At 42.2% G+C, this 16569-nt stretch overlaps 1 protein-coding gene across 1 annotated transcript in view; it reads left to right on the forward strand.

Annotated features, from left to right (window-relative positions):
* The window catches only part of LOC128635824 (embryonic protein UVS.2), a 106001-nt gene that overhangs the window by 75650 nt on the left and 13782 nt on the right, over positions 1-16569 (forward strand). The window contains exons 9-10 of the mRNA XM_053688933.1: positions 816-931; positions 13459-13684. Of these exons, the coding sequence (XP_053544908.1) occupies positions 816-931; positions 13459-13684 (342 nt within the window). The remainder of the gene's footprint in view (positions 1-815; positions 932-13458; positions 13685-16569) is intronic.

The following is a 16569-nucleotide window of genomic DNA, read 5'->3' on the forward strand; positions in this document are numbered from 1 at the left end:
TAACACTAAAAACAATATAATTCCTATATAAAATCTTATATAAAATCTCTGCTACAGACAGAGGCAATAGAAACAGTGATGTAAAAAGGTCTCAGTTAATGTAATGAATAATGCCAATCCAGCGTCTGTAAAAAAAGCGATGATGGTGCACAAGGTAAAATGTTAATTGGTACCTTTGAACGACTCTGGAGTTCTGAGTTATTTGTATCCTTAAAAGAAAGTATTCACTGTATACAGCTCTAGGATTCCTAGAGATGTATGCACAGAAGTGCTCCACTGCACTTCCTGGAATCAACCCTCCAGGATTTCTGGACGGATGCAGGGGTGGGGGCAAATCTAGTCCTCTGTCCCATTTAGTATGAGGATCCCAGAGACCAGCTCTGAAGGTGGATAAGTACCAATCACACACTGTCTCCAGTGGTCAGTGGGTATATACCCAATAGTTCTGACTGCTTTGGGTAATGTTTTTGTTTATTAACATGATGGAAAATTCTAGCATTTGTAAAACCCTGGGATTTACCACTGGAACAAATAAAGGGGTCTTTCAGTCATGAAGTATAAAATACTTCATGCTGAAAGCTCCAATATTTGTTTGCAGCATTCGCTGCCCTGAGCTGCTTGGGCAGCCCACTGGCAGAATGCTGTTTCCATCTCTTAGCCAATAGCCGTGCTTGACGCCATCTGAAAGTCCCCTGTATTTGTTCCAATGGTAAATCTCAGGGTTTCAGAAATGCTAGGATTTACCATTTCTTTAATATAATTCACATTTTTATTTGCTCTGGTAATACTATGTTCTATTATCTGTTCTCTTTCAGAACTATGCAGTTTCTTGCTCACTGGTATTAATGGATCTCTGGAGTCTGAGAACTTTTATTCTGCATTTTCAAGTGCATCACACTGCATTTGGCTAATAAGAGTCAACAAAAATAAGGTAACTTGAGTATGTGGTATCTGTAGAGGCAGCAGTCTTCTTTGTTTAGTAAACATGTGCTTTTTCGTTTTCTTCCAAATTGAGATTCAGACGAATTCACCAAATTTGGAGATTTGAATCGATTCGAATTTCAGAATTACCCTAGCAATGAAACTAAACTAATCTGAATGCATTTGTAACGAATAAATCCGAATTAGTTTTGATTTATTCGTTACATTTGAATGGCCATGAACTAATTACAATTCAGTATAAAAATTTAATTTATAATCACAATTCAGTATAAAAATTTAATTTATAATCACAATTCAGTATAAAAATTAAATTTAGTGAGATTGAGTGAGATAGAACAGTGAAATAATTCCGTTTGTGTAACTTGGAACCATCTGAATCAACATAACACGTACCAAACTTCAGAATTTACAAATCGAATCCAAAATGAATACATCCGAATACATCCAAATTTATTTGAATCTGAATGAAGCCAAAACAGATACATTTGAATGTATCCAAATTCAAATCGATCCGAAAAAATCAGAATCGGTCCGAAACGAACCAAAACAAATTTTTCAGCTGTGCACATGTCTATTTTTAGTCCTCTAACTGTGGTCATAGGTGACTGAAGACAAATGTTAACATATTTTCCAAGTATGTAACGAAGAGAACAAACAAGAGAGATACAAAACATCGATGGTAGCAGCTGCAAAAAACGCACATAGAAAACATAGAATGAAGGCTCAATATAAACAACTACATGTTGTAACAGTCCCATCACATATATTAAGAAGAAGTCAATTTAATATATATTATTTTTCACCGCTAGCTCCAAATATTTAAGAAGCAATGGAGAAAGTAAGGTCCAGGGACAGTACACAGAAAACTGGAGAGGAACTCTTCACTAGGTCAAAGGACACAACTCTCCCAAGATGCGTGACTAGTAGGAAGAGCAAGGAAACTTGTTTCACTATCATGCTGATCCAGCGTTTACACTGTGAGCTGGGTACTTCCGGTATCATGTGACTACCCTGTAGCCATTCAAGAGCTGATCCAGTACACAGCTTGAAAAACTCCTCTAAATGATGTCATACTGGTAATACCTGTATCTAAGGAGCAAGGGATATACCCGGAATCAGAGTTCGAGATTATATGTTTCTGGCATCATGTGACCACCCTATTGCCAATCGGTTACTGAAACAGCTTGAAACATCAGTATGTTTCTCCCAGTGTTAACCCAACTGGTGCTGCCTGTATTAAACAGTATAGGAACCTGATAGTGCAGCCTCAAAAGTCTGTGGACTATGCTGTATACATGGTAAGCCTCAATATCCAGACTGGATCACATTTATCATACCCATAAAAGAGCAATAGCAAAAAGAAGTGCAACTATGTAACAAATGCAGGCAAACCTTAAACAGCACACAGATGTAATGATGGACACTGCAGCACGGTACCTTGATATCCCAAAACGGGATAGTATAAAATGAGTCCAAGGGTATAAGGCTGTTGTTAGGAGTAGACAACCCAATGTCCACTGAGCAAAGTAGCTAAATATAAAGAAAGGATTCCAACAAACAGCCTTGTGAAAATCAAAATGTAAACAGCTTTATTCCAGGTTAAAACAACAGGACATGTTGTTAAAATTCAGAACGTAGTCTGACCGGTTTCAGTCTCCTTGAACTTAATCATAGACACGTAATCATGAGTCTATGATTACGGTCAGGGAGACCGAAACTGGTCAGACTACGTTCTGAATTTTAACAACATGTCCTGTTGTTTTTACCTGGAATAAAGCTATTTAAATTTTGATTTTCACAAGGCTGTTTGTTGGAATCCTTTATTTATATTTTCCAGTCTTCAAGACTATTTAATTAATTGGGCCCTCAACCACAATTTAATCTAAATTACTTAACCTTAGTTGTCTGCTCAAGTCTACTATGACTTTTACCACTACTACCCATCTCATTAGAATCCCTTCTCTCACCCAGTCTTCCATATCTCAATGAGACCCCCTAAAATACTTGGACCCTCTCAACAACTAAGGATCTCATTCTGATAACTATAACCCCTCTTAATAAGAAGCCCATTGTCTTTAAATAAAAATCAGTTCCTACTGTAATGATTTGAGCATTGTCTATTTTTAGCCTGCTCCTTACAGAACCATCGTTCTTCTCATTTTCTATCTGGACCTAGTTAAGAATTTCTACTTATTTATTGTATTTTAAAAGCAATCCTCATTAGCTAACAGATGAGCCAAGATGATCAGCCTCTGCTTTCATAACCATTTCATGTGGGATGACAGTACATCTTGTACTTAATCATAAGAGGTCATCAATTTTATAAAAGCAGTGGAGTCCTGTAAATATGAGGTCATCCATTTAACTAACGGTTGTAATTGATAATCGACAAACTGTGCCAGGGGCTATAATAGTGAGCCCCTAGAGGACACAATTAGATGTCCTGGGGGTTTTGTGGAGTCTTTATGGATTTTAGGAAGAGTATACCTTTCAAGTACCTTGAAACGTATACCATATTTATTCAATTTTAATGTTTTTTTAATACAAATACTATATATATATATATATATATATATATATATATATATATATATATATATATATATATATATATATATATAACAAGAAAGATAAATGAAGTAAGGACAAAAAGCCCCTAAATCACCCTAAGGCGCTACTATATAGAGATTAGAATACCCTGAAGGTCTCACCGGGCACCTCTACACACCACCCTAGCTGTAAATAACTTGCAGCCAAATCCTGAAATGCAGAGGTGTCCCTTCACACCTCTAAATTGGTACAAAATAAAAATGAAAGAGTGCAGGATAGTGCAGGAAAAACAGCTATAAAATATATCATATATATGTATATATACAAGGGGTAGAAAAACACATAGTCCCAAAGATGGATAAAAAATGAGGTCAGATAGGTAATCTTCACTTTTTCCCCTTTTGGATGTACACTTACTTCCAATGCCCTCAATCGTATGAGGTAAGACTGTAGCAGAATCACAGATGGGCTAAGGCAACTCCCGTGGTATGGATCAGGTTAATAAAGGATCTATTTGGTGATACACCCCTAGTGGTGTAGATGAAGCAGACTGGGATCATACACAGTCACCCAGCAGACTGACCTCCAACAGAACACAATGCCAATATGGCCTAGTATTGTATAAGCAAATATGATAATAACTCGTTGCAACACTAACGAGTCACATGACACCGGGGGAGGGAAAATGGCTAAATGGGCCCAATTTGGACATTTCCACTTAGGGATGTACTCACTTTTGTTGCCAATGGTTTAGACATTAATGGCTGTGTGTTGAGTTATTTTGAGGGGACAGCAAATGTACACTGTTATACAGGCTATACACTCACTACTTTACATTGCAGCAAAGTGTTATTTCTTCAGTGTTGTCACATGAAAAGATATAAGAAAATATTTACATAAATGTGAGGGGTGTACTAATTTTTGTGAGATACTGTATATTTATATATATATATATATATATATATATATATATATATATATATATATATATATATATTGTCAGGGTTCCTGCCTTCTATTCCTCCTGTTAGTTACAGCCCCTTCTTCCTGATTGGCTGCATTTCCTTTAAGACAGGTGTTCACCAATTACCCTGTGCTTAGTATTGTTGTTCATTCACCTGAGCTAGCATAGCAAGCCCCTTCGCAAGCTGCTTTCTGCTCTCTTAAGAAGCTTTCTCCAATCAAGGTTGCTACTTCTACTCTGCAAGCAGTATCTCTCCTGCAACTCGTTTTCTGGACATCTCCTATTTCCACTCTTACTTAGTGGGGTAACGTACTACAATTTGATACAGAACTTTGTAAAGGTTACCTTTTGTTGCAGCTCCTGTCTTTCCACTTTGTTCAAGCTGCCTGTCAGTTTCACACAGCTCCGCTGCTGCGTGACGTCATTTCCGGTCTCTCCGGCATCAGCTCCACTTCACTCACAGGAGCTCTAGAACAACACGCCTATAGCAGCCCCTCTGATTCTCAGGTACCAGCGCATTACAAAGCAAGTGTAACTTATACTTAGCCTTTATGTTTGAACTGCCTAAAAGATTATAACACCTGCTTCTCACTTTCCTGAACTGTACATATATATGCACTTATGCAATGCTGCATCATTTTATTATTACTGTTTTGGTTTGTTGTATGTATGCTTTGTAGGAGACTTTGGCCTTGATTTATTTCCACCTGGCATTTTCTCCTTTTTGCCACAATTACCTTAACTCTCCTACAGCACATTCTGTGAGAGGTTGCCACTTATTCTGAAATCCTAAGTATAATCATTTGTCTGTATGAACCCTTTCCACTCATAAAGGGTTTCAAGCATTCAGGTGTGACATTTCAACATTTTCACTAGGATCTGCAGTTGTGTTCCAAAGCCATACTTTGTTGAAACCTTATATAATACTAAGCCTTTTTACAGATGGAACCAGCAGACCTACGCCAGATAGTGTACAACTGAACACAAAAAGTTGATCAATTGGCCCAGGGCTTACATGATATGCAAATTGAAAATGCTTCTTTAAGGAACATTATAAAGGAGTCTATAGCACTAAAAGCTAATCAGACTGAAGGGATACTGGAGCCACAGATATCCCTCCCAGATTTGTTCTCTGGTAACCGAAAAAATTACAGGCAGTTTAAAAACGCCTGCTACCTTCTCTTTACCATGAGACCCAAAACATACCCCACTGAGAGAGTGAAGGTCATGACAACAGTCTCATTCCTCAGGGGGGGACCCAAGAACCTGGGCTGATAAATTCCTAGAGACCCAGGATCCTATATTGGGCTCATTAGAGGATTTCATTGCTGCAATGGATGAAATGTTCCAGGACACAGATATACAGCTTACTGCTGAGACTTGTTTGAGGAATCTCAAACAGGGAAAGAGACCAGTCGAAGAGTATATCACAGACTTTAAACAGTTCGCCACTGATTCCCTATGGAATCCTGTTGCTCTCAGAAACCAATTCCGTCTGGGACTTTCTGAGCAGTTAAAAGATGAATTTGCCCGAATTGAATTGCCAAAAACACTTGACCTTTTCATGAAAATGGCTACACAGATTGACCGTCGCCTACGCGAAAGAAAGGCGGAGAAGTACGCCACCGATTCCAAATCTAAGACCACTTATGTATCCACAAACCCCTCCTCCACTACAAGTTCTAAACTACAAGTTGAGCCTATGGAGATAGGTTTTCTGAGAGGACCTCTTTCACAGGAGGAAAAACAACGTAGAAGGCTTAAAAACCTTTGCATGTACTGTGCAAGCACCACGCATAGTGTGCAGGAATGCTCACTTTTGCCCAAAAACAAGAAAAGTAAGTCCAATTATCTGTTATCTTCCTTACAACAAGATGTAAAACCTTCTTACTGCACTTTATCTCTCTCCCTACAGCTGGAACAAAGCCTTCTGAAGATTGATGATGCCATTATAGATTCAGGGGCTTCTGCAAATTATATGGATCATGTTTTCTGTGAAAAGAACAAAATCCCTCTGATCCAAAAGAAGACTCCTATACCCATTAAAGTTATAGATGGCTCCTTTATGTTTTCTGGTCCCATAACACATGAGACTGTTCCTTTGCTTATTAACATTTCTGGTCATATAGAAAAATTGTCCTTTGATGTATTACCCTCTCCACATTTTTCTTTGGTTTTGGGTTTGAAATGGTTGCAACTCCATAACCCAACTATTCTTTGGTTTCCCTTCCAAATAAAGTTTGATTCCGTTTATTGCAAAGACACATGTTTCCCTGTTTCCTTTGTGTTACATTCTACCTGTAATACTGATAGTTTACCTGTGCAGTACCAAGATTTTAGTGATTTCTTCAGTAAGACTGAGGCTGAAAACCTGCCCCCTCACAGGGCTTATGATTGCCCTATCGACCTACAACCAGGCGCTCGGATTCCTTATGGACACCTGTATCCCTTAAGTAATCCTGAACTAGAGTTCCTCAAACTATACTTAGAAGAAAACTTCAAGAAAGGTTTTATTAGGCCCTCCTCATCCCCAGCAGGGGCAGGGTTCTTCTTCGTGCTTAATAAAGACTCTACTTTTAGACCGATTATTGACTACCGTGAACTTAATAAGTGCACTATCAAAAATCGCTATCCTCTACCTCTGATTCCAGAGATGATAGAAAGACTCTCTGAGGCGACGGTTTTCACCAAACTTGATTTAAGAGGGGCATATAATCTCATCAGGATCAAGCAGGGGCATGAGTGGCTGACGCCATTCAGGACCAGATATGGTCTGTTTGAATACTTCGTAATGCCGTTCGGCCTCTGCAATGCCCCTGCCACCTTTCAATTCTTCATCAATGATGTGTTCCGTGATCTTCTGGATGTGTGTTTAGTAATTTATCTTGATGATATACTCATATACTCTAAGACTTCACAAGAACATGTGAAACCCGTCCGTTAAGTCCTCTCCAGACTCAGAGCACACAAACTCTACGCAAAACTTGAGAAATGTAAATTCCATACAAACCAGGTTTCCTTTTTGGGCTATGAAATTTCTCCTTCTGGAATTCAAATGCAAAAAGAAAAGGTAGAAGCTGTTGTCCTTTGGCCAAGACCTACTTCTAGAAAAGAGTTACAGCGCTTCCTAGGATTCTCCAATTACTATAGGAAGTTTATCAAAGACTTCTCCAAGATCGTGAAACCTTTGACAGTCCTAACAGGTTCCTCAACATCTTTCTCCTGGGGACCTGAAGCCGATACAGCCTTTCAATACCTTAAATCCAGGTTCACTACAGCACCAATATTACAATTTCCCAATCCTCTCTATCAATATACATTGGAGGTGGATTCCTCCGATTTTGCTATTGGTGCTGTGCTTTCCCAACAAAAAAGTTTGTCACAACCATTACATCCTATATCTTATTTCTCTAAAGTTATGTCTCCTGCGGAGAGGAATTATGCCATTGGTGACAAGGAATTACTGGCCATTCGCCGCTCTCTAGAACATTGGAGACATCTCCTAGAAGGCACCACCATACCAATTAACATTTACACGGATCACAAAAACCTTCAATATCTTCAATCCAACAAAACCCTCTCTGCCAGACAGGTTTGTTGGAGCCTGTATTTTGACCGTTTCAACTTCAACATTATTTACAGACCAGCACATAAAAATGCTAAAGCTGATGCGTTATCCCGTTTACCTGACAAACCAAACGACCCCCCTTTGAGAAAGGAGATTGTTCCCCCGGACTGTTTTATTGGACTCAATTCTACTATGCTCACTGAAGTAAAAAATTACTGCAAAGAACAACCAATACCACCTCTACCTAATCTTCAAAAATCCTCTGGAATGTACTACCATGACGAGAAGATTTTTCTACCTCCTCAGATGACATCCCCCCTGATTAAGTCTTGTCATGACTCACCCTTAGCTGGTCACCCAGGGCTACGTCGGACTCTGGATCTAATCGGTAGAACCTTCTGGTGGCCAGACATGAAGGCCAATGTATACGATTATATCACCACTTGTAGAACTTGTGCTACCTGTAAACCAGAACGAAAACCACCCTTTGGCTTGCTCATGCCTTTACCAGTCCCTGCTAAACCTTGGCATCACGTCTCCATGGACTTCATAGTTGATTTACCACCATCTAATTCTCAAACGACTATTCTGGTTGTTATCGATCTCTTCACAAAGATGGCCCACTTTGTTCCGTTCCACAAACTCCCTACCTCTTCAGAAACGGCTACTCTCTTTATCGATCACATCATCAAATTACATGGCATTCCCCCAATTCTGACAACGGACAGAGGCACTCAATTCACTTCCAAGTTCTGGTCTAAACTCTGTGAGTTAACTCAGATCGACCACCGGTACACTACTGCTTTTCCCCCCCAAACGAATGGGCAAGCGGAGAGGTTGAACCAGTGGCTCGAACACTATTTGAGATGTTATTGCTCTTACCATCAGAATGACTGGGTCAAGTTCCTCTCCATGGCTGAATTTGCTTACAATAACTCAATCAATTCTTCTACCAAGATGACACCTTTTTTGCTAACTACGCCTATCACCCAGATTTTACCCTTTCTTCTCTTGGTTCTCTGGATTCTCCTCTACTCGATGAGTTGTACGATTCTCTCCAACACAATTTTAATATGATCCAACAGAACATCCTCAAAGCTCAAAAGTCTCAGAAACACTACTATGATCTCAGAAGATGGAAACCTCCTCAGTACTCCATAGGAGATCTTGTATGGCTGTCCACGAAGAATCTGAGACTACAAATTCCCTCCAAGAAGATGCCACTTCCACCTACTCTCAAGATTCATCCAACGTTTCATGTGTCTTTGTTGAAGCCCTACATCCTCACAAGGAACGACCAAGTCTTACTGCCGCCTGTTCCTGCTTCTCTAGCGGAGGATGAATATGAGGTTTATTCCATTATAGACTCCAGATATTCGAATGGTGTTTTGCAGTATCTAGTCCGCTGGAAGAACTACTCTTCTGATGAGGATACATGGGAACCACTTTCCAATCTCAACTCACCCCGACTTCTGTCTTTGTTTCATCGACGCCATCCTGATCGTCCAGGACCTGTCGCTGTGGGACAGCTTCCTTGATGAGGGGGTACTGTCAGGGTTCCTGCCTTCTATTCCTCCTGTTAGTTACAGCCCCTTCTTCCTGATTGGCTGCATTTCCTTTAAGACAGGTGTTCACCAATTACCCTGTGCTTAGTATTGTTGTTCATTCACCTGAGCTAGCATAGCAAGCCCCTTCGCAAGCTGCTTTCTGCTCTCTTAAGAAGCTTTCTCCAATCAAGGTTGCTACTTCTACTCTGCAAGCAGTATCTCTCCTGCAACTCGTTTTCTGGACATCTCCTATTTCCACTCTTACTCAGTGGGGTAACGTACTACAATTTGATACAGCACTTTGTAAAGGTTACCTTTTGTTGCAGCTCCTCTCTTTAAACTTCGTTCAAGCTGCCTGTCAGTTTCATACAGCTCCGCTGCTGCGTGACACCATTTCCGGTCTCTCCGGCATCAGCTCCACTTCACTCACAGGAGCTCTAGAACAACACGCCTAAAGCAGCCCCTCTGATTCTCAGGTACCAGCGCATTACAAAGCAAGTGTAACTTATACTTAACCTCTATGTTTGAAGTGCCTAAAAGATTATAACACCTGCTTCTCACTTTCCTGAACTGTACATATATACGCACTTATGCAATGCTGCATCATTTTATTATTACTGTTTTGGTTTGTTGTGGGTATGCTTTGTAGGAGACTTTGGCCTTGATTTATTTCCACCTGGCATTTTCTCCTTTTTGCCACAATTACCTTAACTCTTCTACAGCACATTCTGTGAGAGGTTGCTACTTATTCTGAAATCCTAAGTATAATCATTTGTCTGTATGAACCCTTTCCACTCATAAAGGGTTTCAAGCATTCAGGTGTGAAATTTCAACATTTTCACTAGGATCTGCAGTTGTGTTCCAAAGCCATACTTTGTTGAAACCTTATAAATATATATATATAACGATCATCTGGGGTTGTCATGTTCCTTGTTCAGAGGAGAATTGCCTGGTATTACGGGGCTGGACTGACCTTACTTGGTGGGATCAGACTGGTATACTTCAGAAAAGTTTTCCTCTGTGAAATGCACACTGGTCTAAAAGAGGCTGCTTCCGAGTGGTAAATCGCCATAGAACTAGCTGATGAGCTGTTGTTCGTTCCTGGTAGATCGTTTCTCTTTTCGTATGCAAATTAATATGACCCTGGGGAAGTCTCCCTATGGGTGATGGGGGAAACCAGACGTGGACTCCTTGCCCAGTGTGCTTAGAGGAATGTGCTGCACCTCACTGACGAGGCCCATAGGAGGCCGAAATGATCGTCTGGGGTTTTCATGTCCCTTTTTCAGAAGAGAATTGCCTGGTATTTCGGGGCTGGACTCACCTTACTTGGCGGGATCAGACTGATATACTTCAGGAAAGTTTTCCTCTGTGAAAAGCACACTGGTCTAAAAGAGGCTGCTTCCGGGTAGTAAATCGCCATAGAACTAGCTGATGAGCTGTTGTTCATTCCTGGTAGAGCGCTTCTCTCTTCATATGCAAATGAATATGACCCTGGGGAAGTCTCCCTATGAGTGATGGGGGAAACCAGACGTGGACTCCTTGCCCAGTGTGCTTAGAGGAATGTGGCTGCACCTCACTGACGAGGCCCATTGGAGGCTGAAACGATTGTCTGGGGTTGTCATGTTCCTTGTTCAGAGGAAAATTGCCTGGTATTTTGGACTCGACTGACCTTACTTGGCAGGATCAGACTGATATACTTCAGGAAAGTTTTCCTCTGTGAAAAGCCTACTGGTCTAAAGGTCTAAAAGAGGCTGCTTCCAGGTGGTAAATCACCATAGAACTAGCTGATGAGTTGTTGTTCGTTCCAGGTAGAGCGCTTCTCTCTTCGAATGCAAATATATATATATATTTTTTTTAGAAAAGTATATACAGAAATATATAGAAATATATAATTAAAAACAAAAAAAAAAACCATAGGAACTTAAGGCATTTCTAAAACACACCTCCGGCATTAGCACAGTTGACCTAGCGCAGTTTTGGTTTAGCTTGCATAAGTCAAAAGGTAATTGCTTTCTTTAGCACATCCCTAGAAGTCTACAGGGAGAAGGAGCTAGCACAGTCACAATATCCGAAGTCTTAAAGTTAGCATGCCTGAGTCTTTCGTTCTTTTTACTTTGCTGGCTAACCCAGCAAAAATAAATTTTTAACATGAGTGCAGTTAGGGCTCAAGCGCAAAGAAAAAGGTGCACCACTTGTAATCTGGGCCTAAGTGTTTTTTTATTGTCTTGTTCTTATGCATTTGTTAAATATGCGTTTCTTTTGTATTAAAATGTCCTTTAACCTGTTAACCCTATACCTAATAATGTAGATCTACGTCGCAGCTTCCTGAAGCTCCAGCAGTGACAGACGAGAGCAACTGTTCCTGAGCTGCAGGCATCTCTTTTCATATGGTAACAGAGCATGATCGGTTCTCCGTTACCATATGACGGAAGAGGGCAGATCGTTACAGACAGTGATACTGTGTGTGTCACCTTCTGTAATGATCATATGGTGTCGGCGGCAGATGTGGGAGGGAATGAGGGAGGCGAGTGGGTGGCCCAGCTGTGGAGGGGGGGAAGGGGTAATGAGTGGGAGTGGCACTATGCTAATGAAAAAAAAAAAAAGAGAGGGAGGGATGGGGTGCTGCACTACAGAAAAGGGGTGGAGGTGGGTGGACCACTACACTACAGAAAAAAATATAAAAATGACAAAAACTATCTATAAAAAGCAAAAAAAATTATATGATTGCACTTGGAGCTGAAATGGTGTCATGAAATATATATACAGGTATATATATATATATATATATATACATATATATATATATATATATATATATATATATAAACACACCTTCGACGACCCCCTTGTGTTGTCTACTTATATATATAGTTTTGATAGGTTAATAAATAAAAACAAGGCTCTATTTCTGTTTAAAAATGGCAGAGGGATCAAGAGGGGACGCTCTGCTATCCAAATATATACCTCAAAAAAGTGTAAAATATAAACAAATGATCAAATTACAAAACAATACTTATCAATTCTAAAATAGAATGTAAATAGTAAAAAGTAGAAAAAAATAAAAATAGTAATGGAGATAATGATAATAAAAAATGCCAAATAAATAGCTGATATATAAAAAAAAAAAAAGTCTAAAAAGGCAAGCAAATAGAGGGGCGCCTCATGTGCGTATCAGTAGGTTCAAAAACATTATACATGAACTGTGTTGAAAAGGTACTTACATTAGGATAGATCACCCTTATGTGCTAGTAGTGGCAGGCAGATAGATTCCGGTTGCATCAGCTCACCCTCTCCCGATAACAGGAACAATCTGCAGTATATCTGGATCCTATCCAATTCCAATGGAGGTTAAAACAAAGTTAGTAATTCAAATGCAGAATGGAAAGTAACACCAAGGCTACTTTATGGCTGTATTGAAAGTAATTTACCAAACTGCTAAAAGTTAAAAGGATATTTATTAAAAACACATTTTTAAAACAAGAAGCAGCAGTATATGAGGGGGTATTGTACAGTCCCCTAAGTATATGCCTATATGTCTGTTTCTGTCTAAATGGAGTGGTAGCAAAAATGCTGAAATTCCCCAGTAGCGAAGGGGTTAAAATTCTAAAATACTTCCAGAGGATTTTGCATGTAGAAATTCTAAATTAAGAGAAAAAGAAATACTATTAATTGCAAAATTGTATATCAGTTGACATTTATTACATGTAATTTCTGTGGTGAGTTAACCAATTTACAGAATAAGGCAAAAATTTGTTTTAAAACAAAGATTTCCTTCTATTTTTTTTTCAAACTTTTCAAGTCTCTGTTTTTGAAATATTGTTTGAATGTTATTGAAAATGTCAGAATATATGAAAACAATTGATATACAAATATTTTTTTCCTTTCAGGCTCTCCTGCAGTTTGATACATTTGATGTTCATTTATCTACCAGCTGCACAACAGATTACATCACTGTGTATGATGGAGCTAGCCGAGAGTCTCCTGTTCTGTTAGACAGGGTTTGTGGTAATCAAGAGATCCCTCTGCTGGTAGCATCTGGAAATGACATGCTGGTTGTGTTTGCTCATGGCATGACTCTTGGAGATACTAAATTCAAGGCTTTATACAGTTCAGGTAGTGCACAGATCCGGCTCACGTTAGATTATGTATCCCATTTATAAGCTTCTCTTTTCTTTCTGCTATGCAGACTCTTAGTAAGAGATAACTCTAATGTATAATTTACATATTAGGTAGACATTATTAATAAAAAAAATCACACCAAGTGTATATTATCTGAATAACCAGAAATAGGATATAATCTAAAAGTCCAAGAAAGTGAGCATTCCAATGGACCAAGATGGAGATGACTTGACTTTAGATGGATAGAAAAGGCCCCGGATGACAGCATGGAAGAAGGGCACCTGTGACCCCACTTCACCCCCAGGAGTGGATTATTCCAGAGGGGTGGGGTTGGGGAACTGTTATAAGTCCCAGCACTGGAAGTGAGGTCACAGGTGCCTTTCTGGAGCAGCACGGTAGGAGGTGTGTTGTACACTTACTTACCTGAAGATGGAGGCCTTGTTGCAGGAGTTGCTGTCGGCGGCAAGGAGAAATGGCGAAGGTTGGATCCGGCAGCAGTTGTCCACGGCTGGGGAGGCAGCCACAACAGGTCCGGTGGTGGAGGCGGCAGTCGGGAGCGGAAGACGGCCGGCCAGGAGGTCGAGGCCACCGGAACGCTTGAGCCCGGAGGTCGGCAGGAGGAGATCCGGTCGGGAGAGGAGCCAGCCAGCAGGTCCACAGGAACAGGCGAGGTCGGAGAACGGCAGAGGCCAACGGACTGGAGCGGGAGCTGAGGCCCGGCCGAGGGCGCACCGGGGGCTGACGTCATCACGGCACGTCAGCGGGCGGAAACAGGGACATCGAGAGGTCGCGGCAGAGCAGGACGGACCGGGAGAAGCGCTCGGGAGTCAGGTAAGCAGCTGAGTTATCGAAGATTGGGGGCCTGAAGGCTGAGCTATCGAAGAGGTGTTTAAGGGGTGGCGGGACGGCAAAGGGCCAGCAAATTATAAGCCTGTAACGCCGGGATAACGGGGAATTCAGAGAAAGAAAAATATGGGACAACTGGCTGGAGGGTAGGCCCGGCTGGGAATGGGCCCCCGGGGGGGGGGGGGTAACAGCTAACGGGGGCCTATAGGGTTGGGCACGGGCCAGGCATGAGGCCGGGGGGGGAGGGCCGTTGCTTATTGGGAAGGTATAAGCAAAAAAAAAAAAAAAAAAATAGAGGGCCCGGGATGGTTTGCGCAGCCAGGGATAAGGCCGGGGGGGGGGCTAGGTTTTTGGCGGCAAAGAAATGGGAAGCCATAAGTAGGGGCAGACACGGGTTAGCAGCCGGGAATAAGGCCTGGTATTGATGCGGGTCAGCCGCGGGTGACGGCTGGGAGCAAGGCCGGGGGGGGGGGGGGGGGGGGGGGGGGGGGGGTGGGGGGATTTTGCTATGTCCTAAATTCCGTAGTTAGTAGGCAGTCTAGCCTGGGGGGGCGGTCTGGAGTTAGACAGGACTTCCCTCCTTTGCAGCGTGGGAGAGCTGGTTTTAATGCACTTCCTTTTGCGGGTCATTATGTATTTTCCATCATGTTTCTATTGTAATGTTGTTCCCTCCCCTCTCCCCCCTCTCTCCTCCCTTCCTTTCCTTTCTTTTGCCCCTTTCCCTCCCCCCCCCCCTCTCTCCTTGGCTCGAGATGATGACCCCCTTGAGGGGTGGACATTCCTTTCGGGGCTCTGGGCAAACGCCCGGGGGCGGGGTCCCTGGGGGGTCTGGACCTGCCCTTAGAAAAGGAGTATGTTTCCAGTTCAACGACGGGCAATGTAAGTTTGGGGCCTCGTGCAAATACAAGCACGAGTGTTCCGGTTGCGGGGGTGTGCACCCTTTCGCAAAATGCTTCAAGAAGGGTAAGCAAGGGTCCCGGTCGGGGGATGTGGGTGCATCGGGCGCGGACGCCGGTGAGGGTCGAAAAGATGGCCCCATGGTTAGAGGCTTACGCCAATAAGCGGCGGATCCGCGCGGTAGATGCGGAGCTACTACTTACGGGTTTTAGCTCGGGCTTTACGATTCCATTTAGAGGGGAGCGGACGGAAGGGGTCCCGAACAATTTAAAGTCTGCTAGGGTACACCCGGGGGTACTAAGAGAGAAAATTGGGAAAGAAGTACGATTGGGCAGGATGGCGGGTCCATTTTTGGACCCCCCATTGCCGGACCTGAGGGTATCACCACTGGGGGTGGTTCCTAAAAAGGCCCCTGGGCAATTCCGCATGATCCACCACCTGTCGTACCCTAAGGGACTGTCGGTCAATGATGGTATTGATCCGGAATTGGTTGCGGTGAAATATGCGTCGTTCGACAAGGCCGTGGGGTTAGTGAGAGCAGCGGGTAAAGGGGCTTTAATGGCGAAAGCAGACGTTGAGTCTGCTTTTCGGCTGCTCCCGGTGCACCCTCGGTGTCACCATCTGTTGGGATGCATGATGGACGGAGCCTTTTACGTGGATCTTTGCCTCCCGATGGGATGCTCAATTTCATGTTCCTATTTCGAGAGGTTCAGCTCCTTTGTAGAGTGGGTAGGTGAAGCAAGCATCGGGGATTTCATCTATGGTGCATTACCTAGATGACTTCCTGTTTGTCGGTCCGGCCGGTTCGGCGGACTGTGATCATTTGGTTCAGGTTTTTGGGCAGGTGGCGGGGGAATTTGGTATCCCTGTGGCCGCAGATAAGTCAGAAGGGCCTACGACGTCATTGAGTTTTTTTGGGAATCCAAATGGATTCCATTAAGATGGAGTGCAGGTTACCGGAGGACAAGTTATCTGACCTCAAAATGGTGATCGGCGGGATGCTGGCAAGAACGAAAGCTACCCTAAGGGATATTCAATCTTTATTGGGAAAGTTGAATTTTGCCTGCAGGATAATTCCCATTGGCCGAATATTTTGCAGACGTTTGTCATTGCTGACGGTTGGAGTTTCTGACCCA

The sequence above is a fragment of the Bombina bombina genome, chromosome 7 (assembly GCF_027579735.1).
Source record: "Bombina bombina isolate aBomBom1 chromosome 7, aBomBom1.pri, whole genome shotgun sequence".
Classification (NCBI taxonomy): domain Eukaryota; kingdom Metazoa; phylum Chordata; class Amphibia; order Anura; family Bombinatoridae; genus Bombina; species Bombina bombina.